Source organism: Asparagus officinalis, chromosome 8, assembly GCF_001876935.1.
Source record: "Asparagus officinalis chromosome 8, Aspof.V1, whole genome shotgun sequence".
Classification (NCBI taxonomy): domain Eukaryota; kingdom Viridiplantae; phylum Streptophyta; class Magnoliopsida; order Asparagales; family Asparagaceae; genus Asparagus; species Asparagus officinalis.
The window spans coordinates 54900876-54922026 of record NC_033801.1 but is presented as its reverse complement, the minus strand read 5'-3'; the positions used below and the strand labels follow the sequence as shown (position 1 = coordinate 54922026).

The following is a 21151-nucleotide window of genomic DNA, read 5'->3' as shown; positions in this document are numbered from 1 at the left end:
GGCAGCTGAGAAGACGCCATATGAGATATGGACTGGGAACAAGCCCAATATGTCTTTTCTAAGGATTTGGGGTTGCGAATCCCATGTTAAGAGGTTAACATCGGATAAGCTAGCACCCAAAACCGATAAGTGCTTGTTTGTGGGATATCCTAAGGAAACTAAAGGATATTACTTTTACAACCCAAGCGAGAACAAAGTGTTTGTTGCTCGGAAAGCTGTTTTCTTAGAAAAGGAATTTATTTTCAAGAAAAACAGTGGGAGTAAAGTACAACTTGAAGAAGTTCAAGAACCACAAACTCCTATAGAGGATAGTGTGGAAATGGAAACAGATTCGCAAGAAGTTGTTGAACCCGAACCCATTGCACAAGAACCAAGAAGGTCCGGTAGGATTCGTCATGAGCCTGAGAGATATGGATTTCTCATAACTGACGATCAAAGCATAGTGCTAGTGGATCAAGATGAACCCACTACCTACCGTGAGGCGATTGAAAATCCAAATTCAGCCAAGTGGCTTGGAGCCATGGAAGCTGAAATGCAATCAATGTATGACAACCAAGTATGGATTTTGGTTAATCCACCTGAAGGTGCTAAGATCATTGAGTGCAAATGGATTTTCAAACTAAAGGCCGATAATACCTTCAAAGGTAGACTAGTGGCCAAAGGTTTCAAACAAACTCATGGTATTGACTATGATGAAACTTTTTCGCCAGTAGTCATGCTCAAATCTATTAGGATTCTACTTGCCATAGCCGCATATTACGACTATGAGATATGGCAAATGGATGTCAAGACGGCTTTCCTTAATGGAAACCTCCTCGAGGATGTTTACATGAAACAACCCGAGGGCTTTGTCGATCCTAAGAATCCTAATAAGGTTTGCAAGCTTCAAAGATCCATTTATGGGTTGAAGCAAGCATCCCGAAGTTGGAATCTTCGTTTTGATGAGGCTGTCAAGGAGTTTGGTTTCCTCAAGAACGAAGATGAGCCTTGTGTGTACAAGAAGACTAGTGGGTGTATCATAGTGTTTCTGATTTTGTATGTCGATGACATCCTGCTAATTGGAAATGACATCCCAACGTTGTTAAATGTTAAGCAATGGTTAGGGAAGTGTTTCTCCATGAAAGACTTAGGTGAAGCCGAGACTATACTGGGTATAAGGATCTATAGAGATAGATCACAACGGCTCTTGGGACTAAGTCAAGAAAAGTACATAGACAAAGTACTGAAACGGTTCAGTATGGCAGAATCCAAGAAAGGTTTTATACCTTTGCAACAAGGAGTTGTTCTAAGTAAGGAAACGGTTCAGTATGGCAGAATCCAAGAAAGGTTTTATACCTTTGCAACAAGGAGTTGTTCTAAGTAAGAAGGATAGTCCTTCTACAAGAGAACAAGAAAGGTTTTATACCTTTGCAACAAGGAGTTGTTCTAAGTAAGAAGGATAGTCCTTCTACAAGAGAATAAAGAGAATACATGAGTAAAATCCCATACACTTCGGCCATAGGATCTATCATGTACGCAATGCTATGTACTAGGCTGGATGTCGCACATGCACTAAGTATGACAAGCAGGTTCCAACAGGATCCAGGTGAAAAACACTGGCCTGCTGTCAAAGGGATCCTTAAGTACTTACGAAGAACTAAAGGATTCTTCTTAGTGTACGATGGAGAGGAAGAGCTCATTGTAAATGGTTACACTGATACTGCTTTCCAAACTGACGCCGAGGACTCAAAATCGCAATCAGGTTATGTGTTTTGTTTGAATGGAGGTTCTGTTAGCTGGAAGAGCTCAAAGCAAGACACCGTTGCCGATTATACTACAGAGTCTGAGTATATTGCAGCTTCAGAAGCTGCAAAGGAGGCTGTTTGGATTAGGAAGTTCATTACTGGATTAGGAGTTGTCCCGAGCATCCTAGATCCAATTGAGCTTCATTGTGATAACAGCGGGGCCATCGCACAGGCTAAGGAGCCCCGGTCACACCAGAGATCCAAACATATACTCAGGAGATTCCATCTCATTCGAGAGATCATCGAGAGAGGAGATGTGAAGGTATGCAAGATTCCTGGAGAGAACAATGTAGCAGATCCGCTGACCAAGCAGTTAGCTAGGCCAAAGCATGAGGGTCACGTCAGATCTTTTGGGCTTAGGATTATGGCTGATTGGGACTAGTGCTAGTGGGAGATTGTTAGTGTGAGCCCTAGTCCCAATACATTGTATCCAGACTATTATATTTGATATGTATATCATGAGGTATTGTTTTATCTATTATTGTTCCTGTGCATGATTAATTTGATAAAATATCCATGAATAGTGATTCTGCTCAAGTTATCAAATACGTGATTTGGATAGTAAAACCTTGAGGCATAAAAGAATACTACTCTAAATATCCCTAGTCGATTATTGTCATGGGAATGGCAATAAACCAAGACTAGTATGTACTCTGTGAGATGATCATGTTTTACTGATCATAGGATATGGGATATCAATCGGAGAACATAGGAACATGTTAGAGAACGGTGTTTCGGGAACGATCCGTTCATGAGGATACTACATGGATGTTGGTCATAAGTATTTCTCATACAATGCTTATACTCGAATCCCTAGACCTGAAATCACTATGGGTTCTCGAGTGATTCATCGTATACTTTGACTTACGCCTAACGTCATTTGTAATGAGTGGCAAGTATGGGTATGATTGGTTGTGCCATGAGTCATGTTGAGAAACATGAGTGAAGTGAAGGGATTGCCATTCTCAAGAAGAGAAAAGATATCACCGGCCACTTGATTAGTGAAACTGAGTAGTATGTAGCCACACCCAAACAAAGTGATAAGTGTTATTGTTTGTTTGACTTACTCGGGATCACTAGTAGATCAAGGAAATGATTTAGCGATAAATAAGGGTGACCGGTACCGTGCCTTATGCTAATTCATGATATCAAAAGGCAAAGGGTTGTATAAGGTTGTAATTAGGTTTCGTCGATTCACTATTGACATTCATTCAATTTGGGTAATCATAATGTCTTGTTAGAGACCAATTATGATTTATGAGTCTTGAATTAATTTTCTAGACCCGTTGCCAACATTGAATGGACCTACAGGATCGCACACAATAAGGATCTGGGTTAGAGCATAATATGTCCTTCTTGTCGGGCCATTGATTTATATTGATTAATAAAATGTATAAAGAGATGAGCTCATATTCGGCACAATGATTCATTAGGCCTAAATGAATTATGAATTCAGCCTAATGATGTAAATTAATTAAAATTTTTAATTAATTAATTAAGGAGAAAATAAAATAAAATCCATTTTCAAGTAGGACTTGATTGGAGTTTGGGGTATGTTAGCCGAATCCCTAAAAGATAGGGAGAGATAATGTGTAACTGAAACATGAAGCCCACAAGAGAGAATTTGATTCTCAACTAGTGGGTTCGGCTACATATAAAATAAAATAAAAACAGAAAATGGTTTTTCAGTTTTTCAAATCTTCTCTTGGCCGATATACATAAGCAAGAAAGGGGAGTGCTAACACACATCATCTAACCTAATAGATCCGAGTGTGTGTGTGGGCGTAGAGGGGAGTCGCTTTATTGGCAGTCCCTAAGTCGATTGAATCAGTTCGGCAACACTTCTTCCAAGGAGACTAATCATTCGGCAAAGGTGTGAGGTAAACAATTGTCCCTCTTCATTTATTTTTGATTACATACATGATCTTGGTGCATGTTTCTTGTGTTTTCCGTTTTTAATTAATGTGATTAATTGCATAAGAAACCCAACAGCTATTACAGACAAGTCATTTTTAAGCCTTGCTACTAAGCATGTGATATCTACTATCAGCCCACCATTGGATAATGGTACAACTATAAAATCAGAACCAATTGAGAAAGATCAAAAGGAGACAGCTATGGTTCAGTTGGGTTTGCTGAAATCTTTAGATTTGAAACCTGTCAAGTTCGAATCATGTGGAGGACAAGAAATCTCGAGAACAACTATCTCTAGCAACTTGACCTTCGCATGTAGTAAATCTGTAAAGCTAGAGCCACCTACAGAGCCGACTCGAAAATCAATCTCAAGTAAATGCTAGGAATTCTGAACATATTACATTTTAAAAAACTTAAGCAATAACTTCATATTCTGTCAAGAGAAACAATGTATATGGACATACAAAATCTAAGGGATCACAACATACTCTGTAAAGAAATAATTTAAAAATCATAAAGAAAAAATCAAATATATAATCTTACCTGTAAAAGAATTGTAGTAGGCAATGAGAAGCACGTCCTTTAGAACACGATCAAGAATTTTCGAGTTAGAAAATTAGGATCCCTCTGTAAAAAAAGGTAAATAAAATTAGAAATTGATAAGGAAAATTTAAATTAGATACTAAAATAAAACCATGACAAAAAAATTATATTTTGATGGTCCTAAAGATATAATCAAATTGTATGCGTTTTCTTGGAAATTTTCACTTGGCACATATTAATTCTCAAATTAATCAACATGAAATTAGAGAATTACTGATATTTTGCAATAAAAGCTCTAGTATCCACAATTTTAAGGATTATTAATTTGAAAGACCAAATAAAAAGAGCATAGAATTACAACAATTAATATGAAAAAATGTCCAATTTTTACAAACCCATCAAGAATAACCAACTCCTTGAAGATCCAAGTACAAAATTCAATCTTTAAACAAGATAAAAAAAATTTCCCAAATAGCAGTTCAAAATCGTTTATGTTGACCAACAAGCACGAAAAAAATAAAAAAAAGATCTAATTCAGCAATACTACAGAGAGAAACACAAGAAATCGAAGATTAAGACAGATTTGTGATGAGCGATTTAGAAGTAGAAGAAGAGGCGGTTCTACGTACCTGAGCGAATGGGAGTAGAGAAGTCGAAGGGTTTCCCTCTATTCCTAATTTCTTGAAGCAGGTTGATAGAGATTGAAGGGAAAAATTTTCCATTGATAATCGGAGGGAAAGGATTTTTGGTTAATGAATTTAGAGGCGCCGAAACAATTTCGATCGCGTGAGCTTCCCACCCAAAATATCTCCGATGTCGTTCCAGACTCTTCTGATCCTTTCCCATTTATTTTAAAGAAATACATTATTTTATAATTAAATTAAGTCAGTTTTTAGATAGGCCCGTTTCAAATAGAAAGTTATTATTAGACCCAATTGTAGTAGTGCTAGACGGTTCGTGATCATCGATTCGTAATAATAGATTTTTAGGTGTACATCTTCTGCAAGCCTGCAAATGGAAAAGCAATTAAAATTAAAGGGAAAGGTGTTATCATCTGCAAGTATCCAAATGATGCAACAGTTGCTCTTGGAAGCCTATCTGTTGTTGCACTTCTTATAGCTGCTTTTCTTAGCATGGTTGCTGTGTTTTTCCCCTACAAAGGCCAATCTGTTCCAAAAGAAGCTTTGTTCCGTGGTATGACATTGACTGTTTTCCTTATTATTGCAGGGTAAGTTGTTTTCATCTTCCTGCTCTGGCTGATGGTAAGAGAAGTAGTTAGCTGATCTCTACTTTCTATTAATTTTTAGCCAAGTTTTCATTATATGAATTCCTCTCTTCGTAGATATTAGCATTCAACTAGTAAATAATCTTTAACTTGTTTGTATTACCATTTCATCGTGGTACATTTCTAGAATTCTCTTGATTATTCGTTAGCTTAAGAACAACACTTTATTCTGTTCCGTCACCATACTTGCCATAGGTTTGTATTTTGCTACTTACTATTGTATTCCCATATGCTGCTTAGCCTGATGTTTCCTCCAATATTCAAGTATAATTGGTTATCCCAATATTCAAGTATAATTGGTTATCCTCTATGATATTTACATTTGTTTTCAATGTGATTGGTTTATCTAGGTGGCCCTCATAGTTATAAAGTTTTTTTTAATACAATGATGTCATGCATGGAGTCCACTGCATAAAGAGATTTGATTTTTAATTATAAAAAGCTTCTATAGCTAAGGGTATAGAGGACAACTGTATGAGAGATGTTGTTAAAAAAATTAGAGGATAAATTGCAGCATAAAGTCATTAATTTAGGAGTCTAAATTTTGATTTTAATTGAATATTATTAAAGGAAAATACACACATGCACACAGCTAGTTGCCACCAATAAGTTTCTTTATTCATTTGATGAATCCATGAGTCTGTATATAAATCATATGATATGTATCTTCTCTGTCACAGACATGTGATATTGATATAATGTTTTACTATATGGATTATTAATTGTGTATGTTAGCTTTACAAAGAAAGTGAACTTTTACCAAAAGACAAATGATTATATGTAGAAGTTCATATAGAGCATCAATCATGAAAAATTGTCATAATATATCAATTTGATGTTTTTGCTTTAAATATTCTATTTTGCTTGAGTTTGTGATGGTCATTGATCGTCTGAGCATTTAAAATTTTGTGTGAATTTTAATATCAGACTAGTTTGCCAGAAGCAAACATTTGAAAGATAACCTTTATGAAGATCTTTAGAAAAAGGAGCTTGATGATTTTGGTGATTATGTGTGACCTTATTAAAATGTGAATATTTCTAATTTCTCATGCACTAATCTTTCGTCCTCATGATTAGTGCACTGTGAATTATTAATTGTCTTTCGCCTCGAACGTTCATTTTTACTAACAATATTATGATTTTTACACGATTATATCTCTTGATTCTTTAAGTATCTTTGCCCAGAAGGTAAACAATTTAAATTTTTTTCTCTATCAATTAAGAGGTGAAAAATTAATGTCTCACTGAAAAAGTATTCACTTTTCTTTGATCTATGGAAGCCAATAATGCGAAAAGTTGTTTTCCCCATTCCTATTTTTTTGGATTTTAAATCCTCGATTGAATGCAATTCAACAAGTAACCTTGTACTCTTGTAGTAGTACAAGACTAAAAATTATATTAAGCATTATGAACTAATCCTTGCATTAGTAGTTATTAAAAACTCAACCAGCTATTGTGAGAAACCGTAATGCAAGTTTAATTGGTTCACATGTAGTGCGTGAAGCACATGTCATAATTCAAACTAATATTCATAAGCTTGGACGAGGGGGAGATAGTGGACATTGAAGTTGATCTTATCGAGATGGTCAAGGTAAACTATTTGGTTTTTCTATATTTGGATTATATGCATTTGTCAGACTATTTTGATTTAACTTGAGTTTGCTTTAAACTCTTATGAACCTATGTGATTCTTATTTATACACTTTAGAATTTGTATAACTTAAAATAACCATGTTGCGATGAGTTTAAGATTTAGGGACCCAAATTCTTTTAAATTCTGGCATGAGCAATTGGGTCATCTTGGGAAAAATATGATTTGTCGGATTTTCTTAAATTAAATGTGGCATTCAAACCAAATCCGACCAATTGCATATCATAATTTCCCCTTTATCTAATACGTGGTGAAGAAGCGAAACATTTCCCATCTGTGTATTCTTTATTTGCAGTCCATATTTCTATATCACAACCATAGCGTACCTCTATGGGACCTCAGTGAAGATCCATACATTATTTATGAAACTCCGTCAATAATTTAGTACCTATGGCCCATGCTAGGGGATCAATTTACAATTTGGTACGCTGACTGTATTTTTATTGAAGATCAATTCTCGACATTAGGGGGAGATTAGTGCCCAAAATACAAAATAATGTCAAGAAATTCCATTGGTGAAAAAGATCTTTAATATTTATATCCACGTACTAGTCAAACTGAAGCAGAAGTTCACATGATAATCTGCTAAGAAAAGAGTGACTAAGCCCCATATTCATGTTGAGTATATCATTGATGATTTGGTATGCCAGAAGCATACTGTGCCAGAAGCATATAAAATATGTTAGTATAAAAGATAATAGTCCATAGCAAACTAAATTCTATATAGAAAGACAGTCACTCCCATTACCTCCGAAAGAGGTTCATCCTGAAGATGGAATCTCCAGTAAATTACACATGCACTTGATAATCATAATATTAGAGATGCGGAACAGCCAAATCTAATTGTTAAGGGAAATGATGAGGATTTGGTTGACATAAAATAAGAATTAAAGTGGCCACGAATTTGTGAAAAAGGAGAAATATATAATAGAAATATAAAAGTTGTTGACAACATAGTTGCCTCTACAGCTGCTCTTACTATCTCCGAAAATAATTTGGATCCAGAACCTAAGTCGGTAGTAGAGTGCTTGAAGCACTCAGACTAGGTGAGATGGAAAAGTGGCAATTGAGGCTGAGCTGAACTCGCTAAAGTATTTTGAACCTGTAGTCCATATATCCCTGCAGGATATAAATGGATCTTCTTAAGAAAAATAAATAAGAATTGTAAGGTGGTGAGATATAAAGCGAGATTCATAGCTCAATGGGTTCACGCAGAGACTAGACATTGATTTAGATGTAAAATATTCTCCTATTAGTGATTATATTATGTTCTGCAAGTTAATACCTATGACAGAAACTATGAATTTATATATGCAGTATATGTACGTCAAGACCATATTTTTATATGTGTCATTAGATGCTAATATTTTTATATGAAAGTCCCTGATGGACTTAAAACTCCTGAATTGAGAGAAAATGAGAATCACAACATGTATAGCATTAAATTTTAAAGGTCGTTATACGACTTGAAACAGTTGGGTAGAATGTGGTATAACCAACTGAGTGAGTTCCTCCTGAAGAGGAGATATGCAAATAATAATGTCTGCCCTTGTGTGTTTATAAAGAAATTCAAAAATGGATTTTGTATTATATCAGTCTATATTGATGATATAAATGTTATTGGAATGCACAAGGAGCTTACAGAAGCTAGCTCATGCCTAAAGACGGAGTTTGAAATGAAAGACTTGGGAAAAACCAAGTTTTGTCTCAGCCTGCAGATCGAGCATTTTCCCAGAAGGAATTTTTTCTACACCAGTTGACCTACGTGAAAAAGGTTTTGTAAAGATTTTATATAGATAAATCTCATCCACTTAGCACACCAATGGTCGTCCGGTCCCTTGAAGTGGATAAAGACTCATTTAGACCCAAAGAAGATAATGAAGAAATGTGAGGGCCAGAAGTTTCCTATCTGAGTGCCATTGGAGCACTTCTCTATCTCGCAAATTGCACCAGGCCTGATATTTCATTTGTGGTGAACTTGCTAGCAAGATATAGTGCTTCTCCTACAAGGAGGCATTGAAATGACGTTAAACATTTCCTTCGCTATCTTCAAGGTACAAAAGATCTTGGACTATTCTATAATAGAAACCAAGATATGACATTGGTGGGCTATTAAAATGCTGGCTACATATCTGATCCCCATAACGTTAAATCCCAGACTGGTTATGTTTTTCTCTATGGTGGTATTGTCGTTTCTCAGAGATTATTGCTTTATATGAGACCTCACGAGAATGTGTATGATTAAGATCGTTGATACGACATATTTGTGGCTCGTGTGGTCTAGCAAAAGATGATATTACCCCCACTATCCTTTATGAGGATAATGCAGCTTGTGTTGCATAAATGAGTAGTGGATATGTAAAAGGAACCATGATAAAACATATTGCGTCAAAATTCTTTTATCCACATAAGCTCCAAAAGAATGACAAAATCAACATCGAAAAAGTTCGCTCAAGTGACAATCTTGCAGATTTGTTCACTAAATCTCTACCTACATCAACTTATGAGAAATATGTTCACAATATTGTTATGCGCAGACTTGGAAGACCATCGTCTTCAGGGGGAGCAAATTCTTAAAGAACAATCCTGAAGATTGGGCCTTGAAGGTCTATCATCATATTTTGCCCCTTTTCGCTAAGTTTTGTCCCACTAGGTTTTTCTTAGCATAGACTCAGAAGATTGTCATCATCAGGGGGAGCGAATTTTTAATGCAATCCCGAAGATTGCGCCTTGAAGGACTATGTTGTACTCTTTTTCCCTTTGCTAAGTTTTGTCCCACAGAGTTTTCTTAGCTAAATTTTTTTTATTGAGGCAACTAATGCAACACAAGTTTGGATCCCGAAGATCTATAGTTGTAATCTTTTTTCCTTTGCTAAGTTTTTTTCCTACATGCTTTTTCTTAGCGAAAGGTTTTTAACGAGACAACTGATGTAACAGAAATAATGTATGTATGTCATGTACTCTTTTCCTCGACTAGTTTTTTCCCATTGGGTTTTTCTAGCGAGGTTTTTAACGAGGCATTGACATCATGTAGTAATGTCCAAGGGGGAGTGTTGTAAATATAAATACAATGAATGTGGACATTACTAGAAGAAGTCTCTTCACCTACTTGTGACTTTTAGTATTCTTTCCACATCTATATAATGTAATCCATGGAAGACAAAATGTATGGAGGAATGAGGAAGATGAATAAAATGAGAATCACTTTTCTCCCTATTTCTTCTCGTCTATTTACATTTACATTTCATGTTTGATTCATATTGTTGATATATATGATGTATGTAGATATAACAACAAGATTACAACATAGATGTTTTTATTAGCTAAGTTTTTGTTCTATATGAATACGCCAAGTTTTGGCAATGTTTTTACAAAAGCCCTAGATTACAAAAATTCGTATTTTTATCAATCTATAATCATAATTTGTGTGTTACACATGTTAATTTCATATATTTATATTATTTGGGTGCAGACAAGAATCCTTATATTTGATACAAGAAAGATACAACTGACCCTAGTTTGAAAACTAGAAAATCTATTGAAAAACTAGATTCAGATATCTTGTTAGGATTTTCAGACGTCTGGTCTAGGGTTAATACATCTAGTGTAGAAATTTAGTTGTCTCTGCATAGTTTTTATTTTCTTATGTTTTTTATGCAACTCAGACATCTGGTCTAAATTCTTAAACATCTGCGGAGGTATTCCAGACACTTAAAAACTTGCACAATAGTTTTTAGTTTTTTATGAGACATTTGACCCCGTAATTTCTTCGTTAGAAATCCGATGATAATAAAACTTTGGGAATACCTTTATTATCATGTTTTCAATTTTTGCCATTAGGAAATGTATTCTATGTTTGTTTTTGACATTTTCGAGTTACATTTTGATATCTCTCTAGCTAAACTGAAAAGTCTGAAAATACGATATTTTGTATTTTTGAGTCTTGAGCCAAGTTTTGCTGCAGTTGTTTTTAACATAAAAATGAGATAATTTAAATAATTAGGCTATGTGATATGTTGGTTCTTGTTTAAATGGTTAAACTATTGATAATAATAAATATATCCTTAGAGATTAAACACGCACACCCACGGGTATTAAGAGTTTAAATATTAGATGTTTGTCTCAATCAATGTGATAGGCTTTTTGCTAAGATGGTGGTGGGAACAAGTGATTCAAATTTGCTATAAATGAGTATGTGGATATGATACATTGAGAGGAGATAACATCGTTAAAACCTACTTTTATGAACTCTTAAAATTTGTATATTATCGATAGTGTGGGGATCTGTAACCTCCATATTTTTCTGTTAGATTTCTCACTCAAAAATTAATCGTATAATATAGAAAAATTAAGAATAGACGACATTACGTGTAATCGCCTTAAAATATTGGGTTTAAATGGGGGAGAATAAATAATAATATAGCTTTTTAAGGTGTGAGATTTGTTTTAGTCAACTTGATGAGTTTATTACTGGAATCCCACTTTGGATTGTCGAGTTTAGATTTTGTTGTCCACCTTAAATTAACCAATATTATTATTCAATCTCAATTAACTTAAAACTAATTTAAGTATGTTAGGAATTTTAATTTCTTTTTTGTGCGTGCCTGTGTGGTATGTGTATATGATTTTGCATATGTTTATGTACTTGTAATGAATAATACAATGTGTTTATTTTCATTCAATATATTCAGTGCCGTGTGTTTTAAAATACAATGAGCCAAGAAACGAGTTACAATACATGTTCCTCTTGAAAGATATCATGACTGGGAATGTTCCGTCATGATTTTAAGAGTTGTTCTAGGTTTTACATTTGCTAAATCATTAATATCCTTCTGTATATTTATTCAGTCCTTGATGTTTATCTTAGTTTTTGGATTTGTTTAATACTCATGTTGAGCTTTCTTTCATTTAATTTTATTTGTGTAACGAATTACATTTTTTTACTATGCCATCCTCTATACATATCCATTGGTGGTACTTGCTACCTCGTAAGAGTGGAGAAGTTGGAAGTTTAAAGATCAAAATTTTTATAAGGGATATATGATGTAACACCAACCAAAATCACATCTCGCATTTATACAGATACTGGTACATTTGACCGAGTTGACCAAAAATCTCGACCCTCATTTGAACTAGAATAGTTCATTGGTTTTAGACTTGAGTTGGAATGATGAAAGTGTGAACCCCAAGAGTTTAGAGAGGTTAGAATAGAGAATTAATTAAATTTTAGCTATGAGTTACATCGTCGTAATTACTAGGAAGTTTAGGATGGAAGTGTTAGACTATAAAGAGAAGAGTGATTTCCCCTATAAGAACTCTAAGTTAGTCTCAGGTGTAAAACCCCAAAAATTTTAATATTATGTGAAAAATAAAAATAAACATGTTATATAGTAAAAAATAACATATTTTGATGTTTGAGTATGATAGGAATTGAATTGAGATCAATTCAATGTATATTTGTGAATATATGAGTGCAAATGCACAAAATATGCATGAAGAGAAATCTGAAAAAACGACCAGTTAAGAGTATACGTAATTTAAACAATGATGCATTTGGAATCTAGAAAAACTCAAAAAACCAAAGTTGTAGGTCTCTTCAACAGATTTCCAACAAATCTTAAATCATTGCATTTTGAGGTTGAATGAGAAAGTTACAACCAAAATACCAAAGGTGATTTTTCCAGTCAGACTAGGTTTTCTGGTTCGGGTCAAACGGGTTTGTTTCGGGTTTGCCTCTATAAATACCTATGATTCTCAAAAAATTCCTCTTTTTTATCATATATCTAAACCCTAACAGTCACCCTCTCCCCTAAAAAATCCTAGATATTTTTCTTATGAATTTTAAAAGCTTTGTGAAGCACAATACCGACACGAGGGTGATATCATCGACGTGTGGCAAACGAGAACGGGTTGTTTGTACTTATAGATTGCTTGCCGTATGTTTCAAAGGCTTACATATGATTTGTAAAGACCGTAAAATTTAATATTAGTTAAAAAATTTTATTATTTTTAAATATTTAATTATTATTTTTATAAGAGTATTTGTATTTTTCTCGATTTTTTATAATTGTTTATGATTTAAAAATCTGATTATATATATTTATATAAATGATTTTAATATCTGTAAATTTATTTTGAGCAGTAAAAATTTCTAAAATTAATCTGTTATGTTATCGTTACTATTATGTATTATTTTAAATAATACGTTGTATTATTAATACCGTTACGTATTATTGCGTGTATTATGTTGAATTATTAATTACGTATTATTTGTATAAATTATTGTATTATTTCAATTATTATGTATCAGCTGCCGTATTAGCACAACTGGTACGTTTTACTGTGTATATAATTATTCCATAATTATTTGATTCTAAAAATAAGTAATTATAATTTTTATAAATTAATCTTGTTTAATTGTATAATTTACAGTATTATTTCTTCAGTTTCGTATCAACTATTGTATTAGCATAACATGTACAATTTTAATTATAGATAATTATTTTGTAATTAGTTTAATTTTTTAAATATCGTAATTATTTATTTTAAGTATTTTGTTTTAAACCCTAACCCTAACCCTAATATTATACTATATATATATAACTCATACCCTCTTTTTCTACTTCCATCATTTTTGAACCCACCGCCTCTCTCTCATTCTCTTCTTCCCAAACCCGGCGCCCGCACCGCTCTGGACCCCGTCGCCACCGCCGCTCGAGCTACCGCCTTGACCACCGTCCTTCGTCGAAACCCACGCAGCTCCGACCACCCCTGTACTCGCGGCTCCGCCTTGACTACCGCCGGCCTCCGCGGCCCCATCTCCGCCCCACTTCGCCGCTCGAACGCTGCTGGCTCTCCCCTTCGCCGCCCCGACCTCCAGCCTCACCGTCGTCCTTACCTCCTTGAACCCCGCCGCTGTCAACCACCTTCGTCGTGCTGTCAACCTCGATGCCCACTCACCGTTCACGCCCGCTGTCTGAGCCATCGCCGACCCCCTTAGCGCGCCATGCCAACTCCCACGGTCAGCCCGAGCACCGCCGGCCGCCCATCACCACTAGATCCTCTAGCGTCGCCTCCTCCACCCTGAGCTCCCCCATCACTCCGCCTCTCAACGCCTCCTCAAACAGCCCCTACACCCGCTGCACCCCTCCGTCGACGCCAACACCGAACCACATCAAATCCCGTCACCCACGAACCCCAAGGAAAGTCCTACTGCTGATTTATGTTTGGGCAAGTCTCATTTCTCTTCAACTTTATATATTCATCAACTGTATTATATTAGTATATGAAGAACTGATGTGTGAATAATTATTTGAATGATAAAAATATGTAGATATGATAAATATGTATTACATATGATGATGTGTGTGCAAGTGTAAGAAATTAACATGCAGCAAGATCTCACCTCTTCTTTTTATCGTTTCGATATTTACATTCTATGTGCGTAGATTAATTGTATTATAATTAACTGCGTGACCCATTGGTGAATGTTGATTTGAATTATAGATGTGTGATGAGTAGCAATTTTGGAATAGTTATCATAAATTAAAAGAATTTATTTGGTAACAGAATTAAATTTTAAATAATGTATTTTAAAAAAGATAAAAGAATCTATTTCAAGAAAAAAGAATTATTTTAGAATATTATTTTGAAATGACAAGTGAGGCGTTAAAATTAGAATTTACGTAATTTTATCGAAAAGAAATTAATTAAGGAAAATTTATAAAATAGGAAAATATTACTGTTCATACAAAAAAGAATTTTTATATATATATATATAAATATATATTATAATATTTTTTATTTTAAATTAGTTATAATGAGAAATAGTTTTAAAGAATAATTTTGAAAAAAGGATATTATTATTATGATAGTATGACTGATCGTCGTAGAGCGCGACATTTCATGTGCAAAACGATATCGGTTTCTAGTTTTCTTTTACCATTTTATTATATTAGAGAATACTTAAGTACATATAACTTGCATGAGGAGTTTGGATATTCCAGTAGTGATGAAATCCCTTATGAATGTAGTCATGCTGTAGTATTTGTTTATGCATTTCATGTTCATTATAGTCCTCATTTCTGCTACATAAACCTGCGTAATCATGTTTAACATACTATACTATATTCATGATCTGTTGATGTATTGAGAACCTTAGTAGTTCAGGACTTAGTGGCTTCGTACGTCATGAACAGACTTAGTGACATGTGTGAGTGCGTTGACTGAGTTAGGTGGTGAACCCGAGTTTCAGTGAAGATTATGGTTGACTGAGAAAAACGAAAAGAGTTGGGTTGGGAAGTCTTAGTTCGCATGATCGAATGTGATTGTTGACTTAATTTCCAGGCCACACCAGAGACTTGTTTCGTCCAGGGGTTGGTTTGTTGGACCAAGTGACCTGTTTCACCACTTGGATCCGTGACCTGTTTCGTCACCTGAACTTTGCCTAAGTCCGGACCGGGCTGAGATCGGATTACGTGTAGTCCTCTAGCTGCCTGTTTCACGGGATTGGATGCGTGTAGGGGATGGTGAATAGTCAGTCTTCCGGTAATGTGAACTTGGACTTATTTGAGAGATGGACCGGTGAGTTTTAGGATGATTAGTAATCGACCCAGTTACCGTTTCCACACAGCTATATGTTATCTTTAGATTTCCAGTTGCATGTACCATTATCTTTCATATTAGTATTATTACTGTCATAGCATGGGTCATACGACCGTTTTATTTGTTCATGTGAGATCTTTTGAGAATATGACTGTTGACCTTAATATCTTCAACCTAGGAAGGCAGCCTAGTGATCCATCTGATCAACTCATGGATATGAATTTCATTCAGGGAATATCCAGTGAACAACAAGAGGGAGAGTGTGAGTCAGATTCAAGTGCATCGACTTAATGTTTGTGGAGTCTTCTGATGACGAGCTAGAGTTAGATCCGCTGGTCAATCATGTTTCTGCTATTAGCTGGCAACGTGATCCTTTGGAGATCGAACCCCGGATCTAACTTTGCCCATCTGTGGAGGAACCGCCTAAGTTAGAGCTCAAACCTCTACCTGAAAATCTAGAGTATGCCTACTTAGGAGAGAACGAGTCTTTACCAGTCATTATTTTTTCTGACTTAACTACCAATCAAAAGGAAGCTCTCTTAGATGTTTTAAGAGAGAATAGGAAAGCTATTGGATGGACCATGACTGATATCAAAGGGATTAGTCCAACCATTGTTCAACACTGAATCTATTTGATAGATGATGCCAAACCTACTAGAGATCCTCAACGTCGGTTAAACCCAGTGATGAAAGAAGCTGTTAGGAAAGACATTTTGAAATGTCTCGATTATGGGATCATTTATCCCATTTCTGATAGTTCATAGGTGAGTCTAGTCTAAGTTGTTCCAAAGAAATCTGGGATTACTGTGATCCAAAATGAGGCTAATGAGCTGATTCCCACTCGGATCCAAACTGGATAGCGAGTTTCCATAGACTACAGAAAACTCAACTTAGCCACTCGGAAAGATCACTTCCCTCTTCCATTCATTGACCAAATGTTAGAGCGTTTTGGAGGACATGAGTTCTATTGTTTCCTGGATGGATATTCAGGTTACATTCAAATCCCTATCGCTTCCGAAGATCAGGAGAAAACCACCTTTACTTGCCCGTATGGAACATTCGCATACCGACGCATGCCTTTTGGCCTGTGTAACGCACCAGCCACAATACAACGCTGCATGATCAATATTTTTTCTGACATGGTAGAGAGATTCCTCAAAATTTTTATGGATGACTTTTCCATTTTTACTGACACATTTTCCCAATGTTTGCATCATCTTAAACTGGTCCTAGAACGGTGTAGGGAGAAAAATCTGACTCTCAATTAGGATAAATGTCATTTCATGGTCAAACAAGGCATAGTCTTAGGACATGTAGTTTCCAATAGGGTAATCGAAGTGGACAAAGCTAAGGTAGATCTCATATCCAATCTCCCTCCTCCCAAAACTATCAAAGATGTCAGATCGTTTCTTGGTCATGCTGGTTTTTACCGACGTTTCATCAAGGATTTCAGCAAAATTGCTAGACCCTTGACCAATCTCTTAGCCAAGGATATATCATTTATCTTCTCTCCCGACTGCCTTAAAGCTTTTGAATATCTGAAAAAGGAGCTAACCACAGCTCCTATCATTCATGCATCGGACTGGACCTTACCCTTCGAACTGATGTGTGATGCATCTGATTCTGCAAAGTGTGCTGCTTTAGGACAATGGTTTGATGGAAAATCACATGTGATCTACTATGCCAGTAGGAATCTGAATGATGCCCAACAAAATTACTCTGTCACAGAAAAAAAGTTTTTAGCTGTAGTCTTTTCCATAGAAAAATTCAGGTCTTACCTCATCGGTTCCTTAACCAAAGTATTCACAGATCATGCCGCACTAAAGTATCTTTTGACCAAAAAGGATGCTAAAGCACGGCTCATTAGATGGATTCTCATACTTTAAGAGTTTGACATTCAAATTCTTGACAGAAGAGGAATAGAGAACCCCATAGCAGATCACCTTTCTTGACTCCCAAATGCACCAACATCAACCATTCCGATCAATGAGCATTTCCCTGATGAACAAATCCTACAAATCCAATCTGTTCCATGGTTCGCTGACATTGTGAACTACATAGTCATGAACCAGATCCCTTCTTATTGGTCCAAACCGGATAGATCCCGTTTTCTCTCCTAAGTAAAATACTTTTACTGGGATGATCCATATCTATTTAAATACTATCCTGATCAGATCTTTAGGAGGTGTGTTCCCACTGAAGAAATTAGGAGTGTTCTATCCTTTTGTCATGAGCAAGCATGTGGGGGCCATTTTGGTCCAAGAAAAACAGCTGAAAAAAACTCTTCAATGTGGGCTATACTGGCCCACTCTTTTCAAGGATTCATACGAGATTTGTAAAATCTGTAACCGCTGTCAGCTTTTAGGAAAAGTCACTAGAAGAAATATGATGTCCTTACAACCCATCTTATCTGTTGAACTTTTTGATTTGTGGGGTATCGATTTCATGGGACCATTTCCAAATTCCTTTGGAAATGTTTACATTCTAGTAGCCGTTGAATACATATCAAAATAGGTTGAGGTGATAGCTTGCAAAACTAATGACAACAAGGTCGTTGTCAAGTTTTTGAAAAAGAACATTTTTGTACAGTTTGGAGTAACCCGAGTGATCATTAGTGATAACGGTACATATTTCTGTAACCGTTCTTTTGAGGCTTTGATGAGGAAATATTCAATCACACACAAATTGTCAACTCCTTATCACCCCAAACCAGTAGACAAGTAGCGGTCACAAATAGGCAGATCAAACAAATCTTAGAAAAAATAGTTAATCATAACAGAGAAGATTGGTCTGTAAAATTATGTGATGCTCTATAGGCATATAGAACAGCTTTCAAGGCTAATTTAGGGATGTCACCGTACAGGCTCGTGTTTTGAAAAGCTTGTTACCTACCAGTGGAGTTGGAACACCGAGCAATGTGGGCTATCAAATAGTTAAATTTTAACTCAGACTCGGCAGCTAAAAATAGATTGCTCCAAATAAATAAGTTTGAAGAAATTTGAAATGATGCATACATAAACTTAAAAATTTATAAAGAGAAAAGCAAAAGTTTTCATGACAAATCAATTTTATAAAAAAATTTCTCTCCAGGACAGAAAGTTTTATTGTACAATTCAAAATTATATCTTTTTCCTGGAAAATTGAAAAAATTTCTCTCCAGGACAGAAAGTTTTATTGTACAATTCAAAATTATATCTTTTTCCTGGAAAATTGAGATCAAGATGGACAGTTTTATTGTACAATTCAAAATTATATCTTTTTCCTGGAAAATTGAGATCAAGATGGACAGGTTCATTTATTGTCAAACAAGTTTTTTCGCATGGGGCTGTCGAGATAGAAAATTCTAAAAATGGTAACATTTTTAAAATAAATGGTCAATGTCTAAAACTATTTTTAGAATTTTCTACGCTCGGAGAGGAAGAGGCGTTGGTTCTTCATGAACCTCATTATCTGTAAAAAAATTAAAAAAAATTATAATTTTTTTCTCTTATTTGATTTCTTCATCCTCATACTAACAGTAATTACAGATCCTTATCGTCATTGTTCTAGGTCGACCGAACAAATGTAAGTTTTTCAATTCTTATCTGCTTTACTTTGTGCATCAGCGAATTTGCATTGAGGATAATGCAAAATTTAAGTGTGGGGGTGGGAAGTACATATTTTCCTCTTTATTTTATCCTTTGTTGTATTTTTGACATAATTTTTGTTAAATAATAATAATAATAATAATAATAATAAATATAAATATAAAAATATTTTCACTTGCCAAATTAACAGAGTTAAGTAATAATTGATCTAATTGATAGATTTTAAATTTTCTAATTCCTAGTTAGTGATATACTCAAGTTCACCTTTTATGATAACTCCAAATAAATTTCTTAAGAAATGATTTTTCAAGTAGTATACTTTACTTAAACCTTACCTTAGACTTTTAATTAAAAATAATAAAATTTTTGCAAGCTTAATTTAGAGTTGAAAATATTTTTTTTTCAAGTTATCTTGATTTACACATTTTTCAGACTATATATACTTACACACACATATATATTAAAAAAAACTAACCTTATAAAAGAAGAGTGCGAAAAATGGGCCCAAAAAAAAACTCTTGAATCCAAGGTGATTCTATCTTATAAAGCCTAAGTTAACTGAGTAATTAAGCCCAAGGAGTATCTCTATACTTAATGACCTAAGCCCAATTGGGTTGGGATTTATTTTCCCAAAACTCGTTAAATAGTCACTTAGAAAGCCCGTTAAAATAGAAAACAATCACCAAGAATTAGAGAGTGAAGAAAAAAAATATATATATAACACTAACCATTTATATATATATATTGTTATTTTGTATATATGGTCTTGAAAAACAATTTTTGATCAAGAGACTTGAAAGTTATTTAAAACAAAGAGTTAGCATCATCTTTTCAAAACTTTGAAATTAAATCTCTAAGATTTGACTTGGTTTTGTATTGCTATAATGAAAAAGATTTTCTAAGAGATTTACATTGGAGTTATATATAAAAACATTTTCTTGATTATTAACTAGCTTCAATTAGAATGTCTAAATATATCAAAGAAAATTAGTTATTTACTGACTTATTTAACTTGGCAAGTTGACCGAATTTTATGGGTATATTCACTACAAACCCTCATGAGACTACAACTCGTCCACTAGGATAACCTATGGGTTTAAAGGCTTGTTGTATGCGCTAAATATAACCGCGATTCCTGTGAAAGTGAGTTAGGATTTTTCTTTCTTTGCTAGAGGACTAGCAAAAGTTTAGGTGTGGGGGTATTTAATAATCACATTTTATTATAATTTTATACCCTTATTATCTATTTTATATGAATAAATATGCCACTAATAATTGTTTTTATCTTTAAATTCAGGTTAATGAAGAATAAATCCCAAAAATCTCATCTCTCAACAAAGGCCCCTTGAGTAAATAAAGAAATGAAGTAAAAGAGAAATCAAGAAGCCCATTGGAAAATTAAATTGTTAATTTATCCAAAAGCCCATTGATTTAATGAAGAAAACAAGTATGAAGCCCCAAGCCCAAAAGCCCAAAGCCCAAAGCCAATACAAGAGGGAATCTGCGGATGGCAAAAGGAAGAGGCTGGGTATCGATACCAGCATCGATGCTGGCATCGATACCTAGCCTCTTCCTTTTGCCATCCGCAGATTCCCTCTTGTATTGGCTTTGGGCTTTGGGCTTTTGGGCTTGGGGCTTCATACTTGTTTTCTTCATTAAATCAATGGGCTTTTTTTGCAATTTATTTTGTAGTTTAGATTTTTATTTTCTTTGTAATTAGATTTATTTCTTGTTCATAGTTTAGATTTTTCTTTTTATTTTTGTAATTAGTTCTTTTTCTTGT

The 21151-nt window shown here is 34.7% G+C and overlaps 2 protein-coding genes across 4 annotated transcripts in view; both read right to left on the bottom strand.

The window, feature by feature from the left end:
- LOC109851405 overlaps window positions 1-5069 on the bottom strand; it is a 36478-nt gene extending 31409 nt beyond the window's left edge. For 2 of the 3 annotated variants that reach the window (XM_020421518.1, XM_020421517.1), the window contains exons 1-2: window positions 4871-5069; window positions 4242-4325 (exon numbers count right to left, since the gene is read on the bottom strand). The gene's annotated coding sequence lies outside the window, so the exon portion shown is untranslated. Of the gene's footprint in view, window positions 1-3941; window positions 4041-4241; window positions 4326-4870 lie in introns of all 3 variants that reach the window. The other variant, XM_020421519.1, reaches the window with a different exon arrangement.
- Window positions 13806-14162, bottom strand: LOC109821261 (keratin, type I cytoskeletal 10-like). The gene has a single exon (XM_020387442.1). It carries the CDS (start codon window positions 14160-14162, stop codon window positions 13806-13808), a length of 357 nt encoding a protein of 118 aa, XP_020243031.1.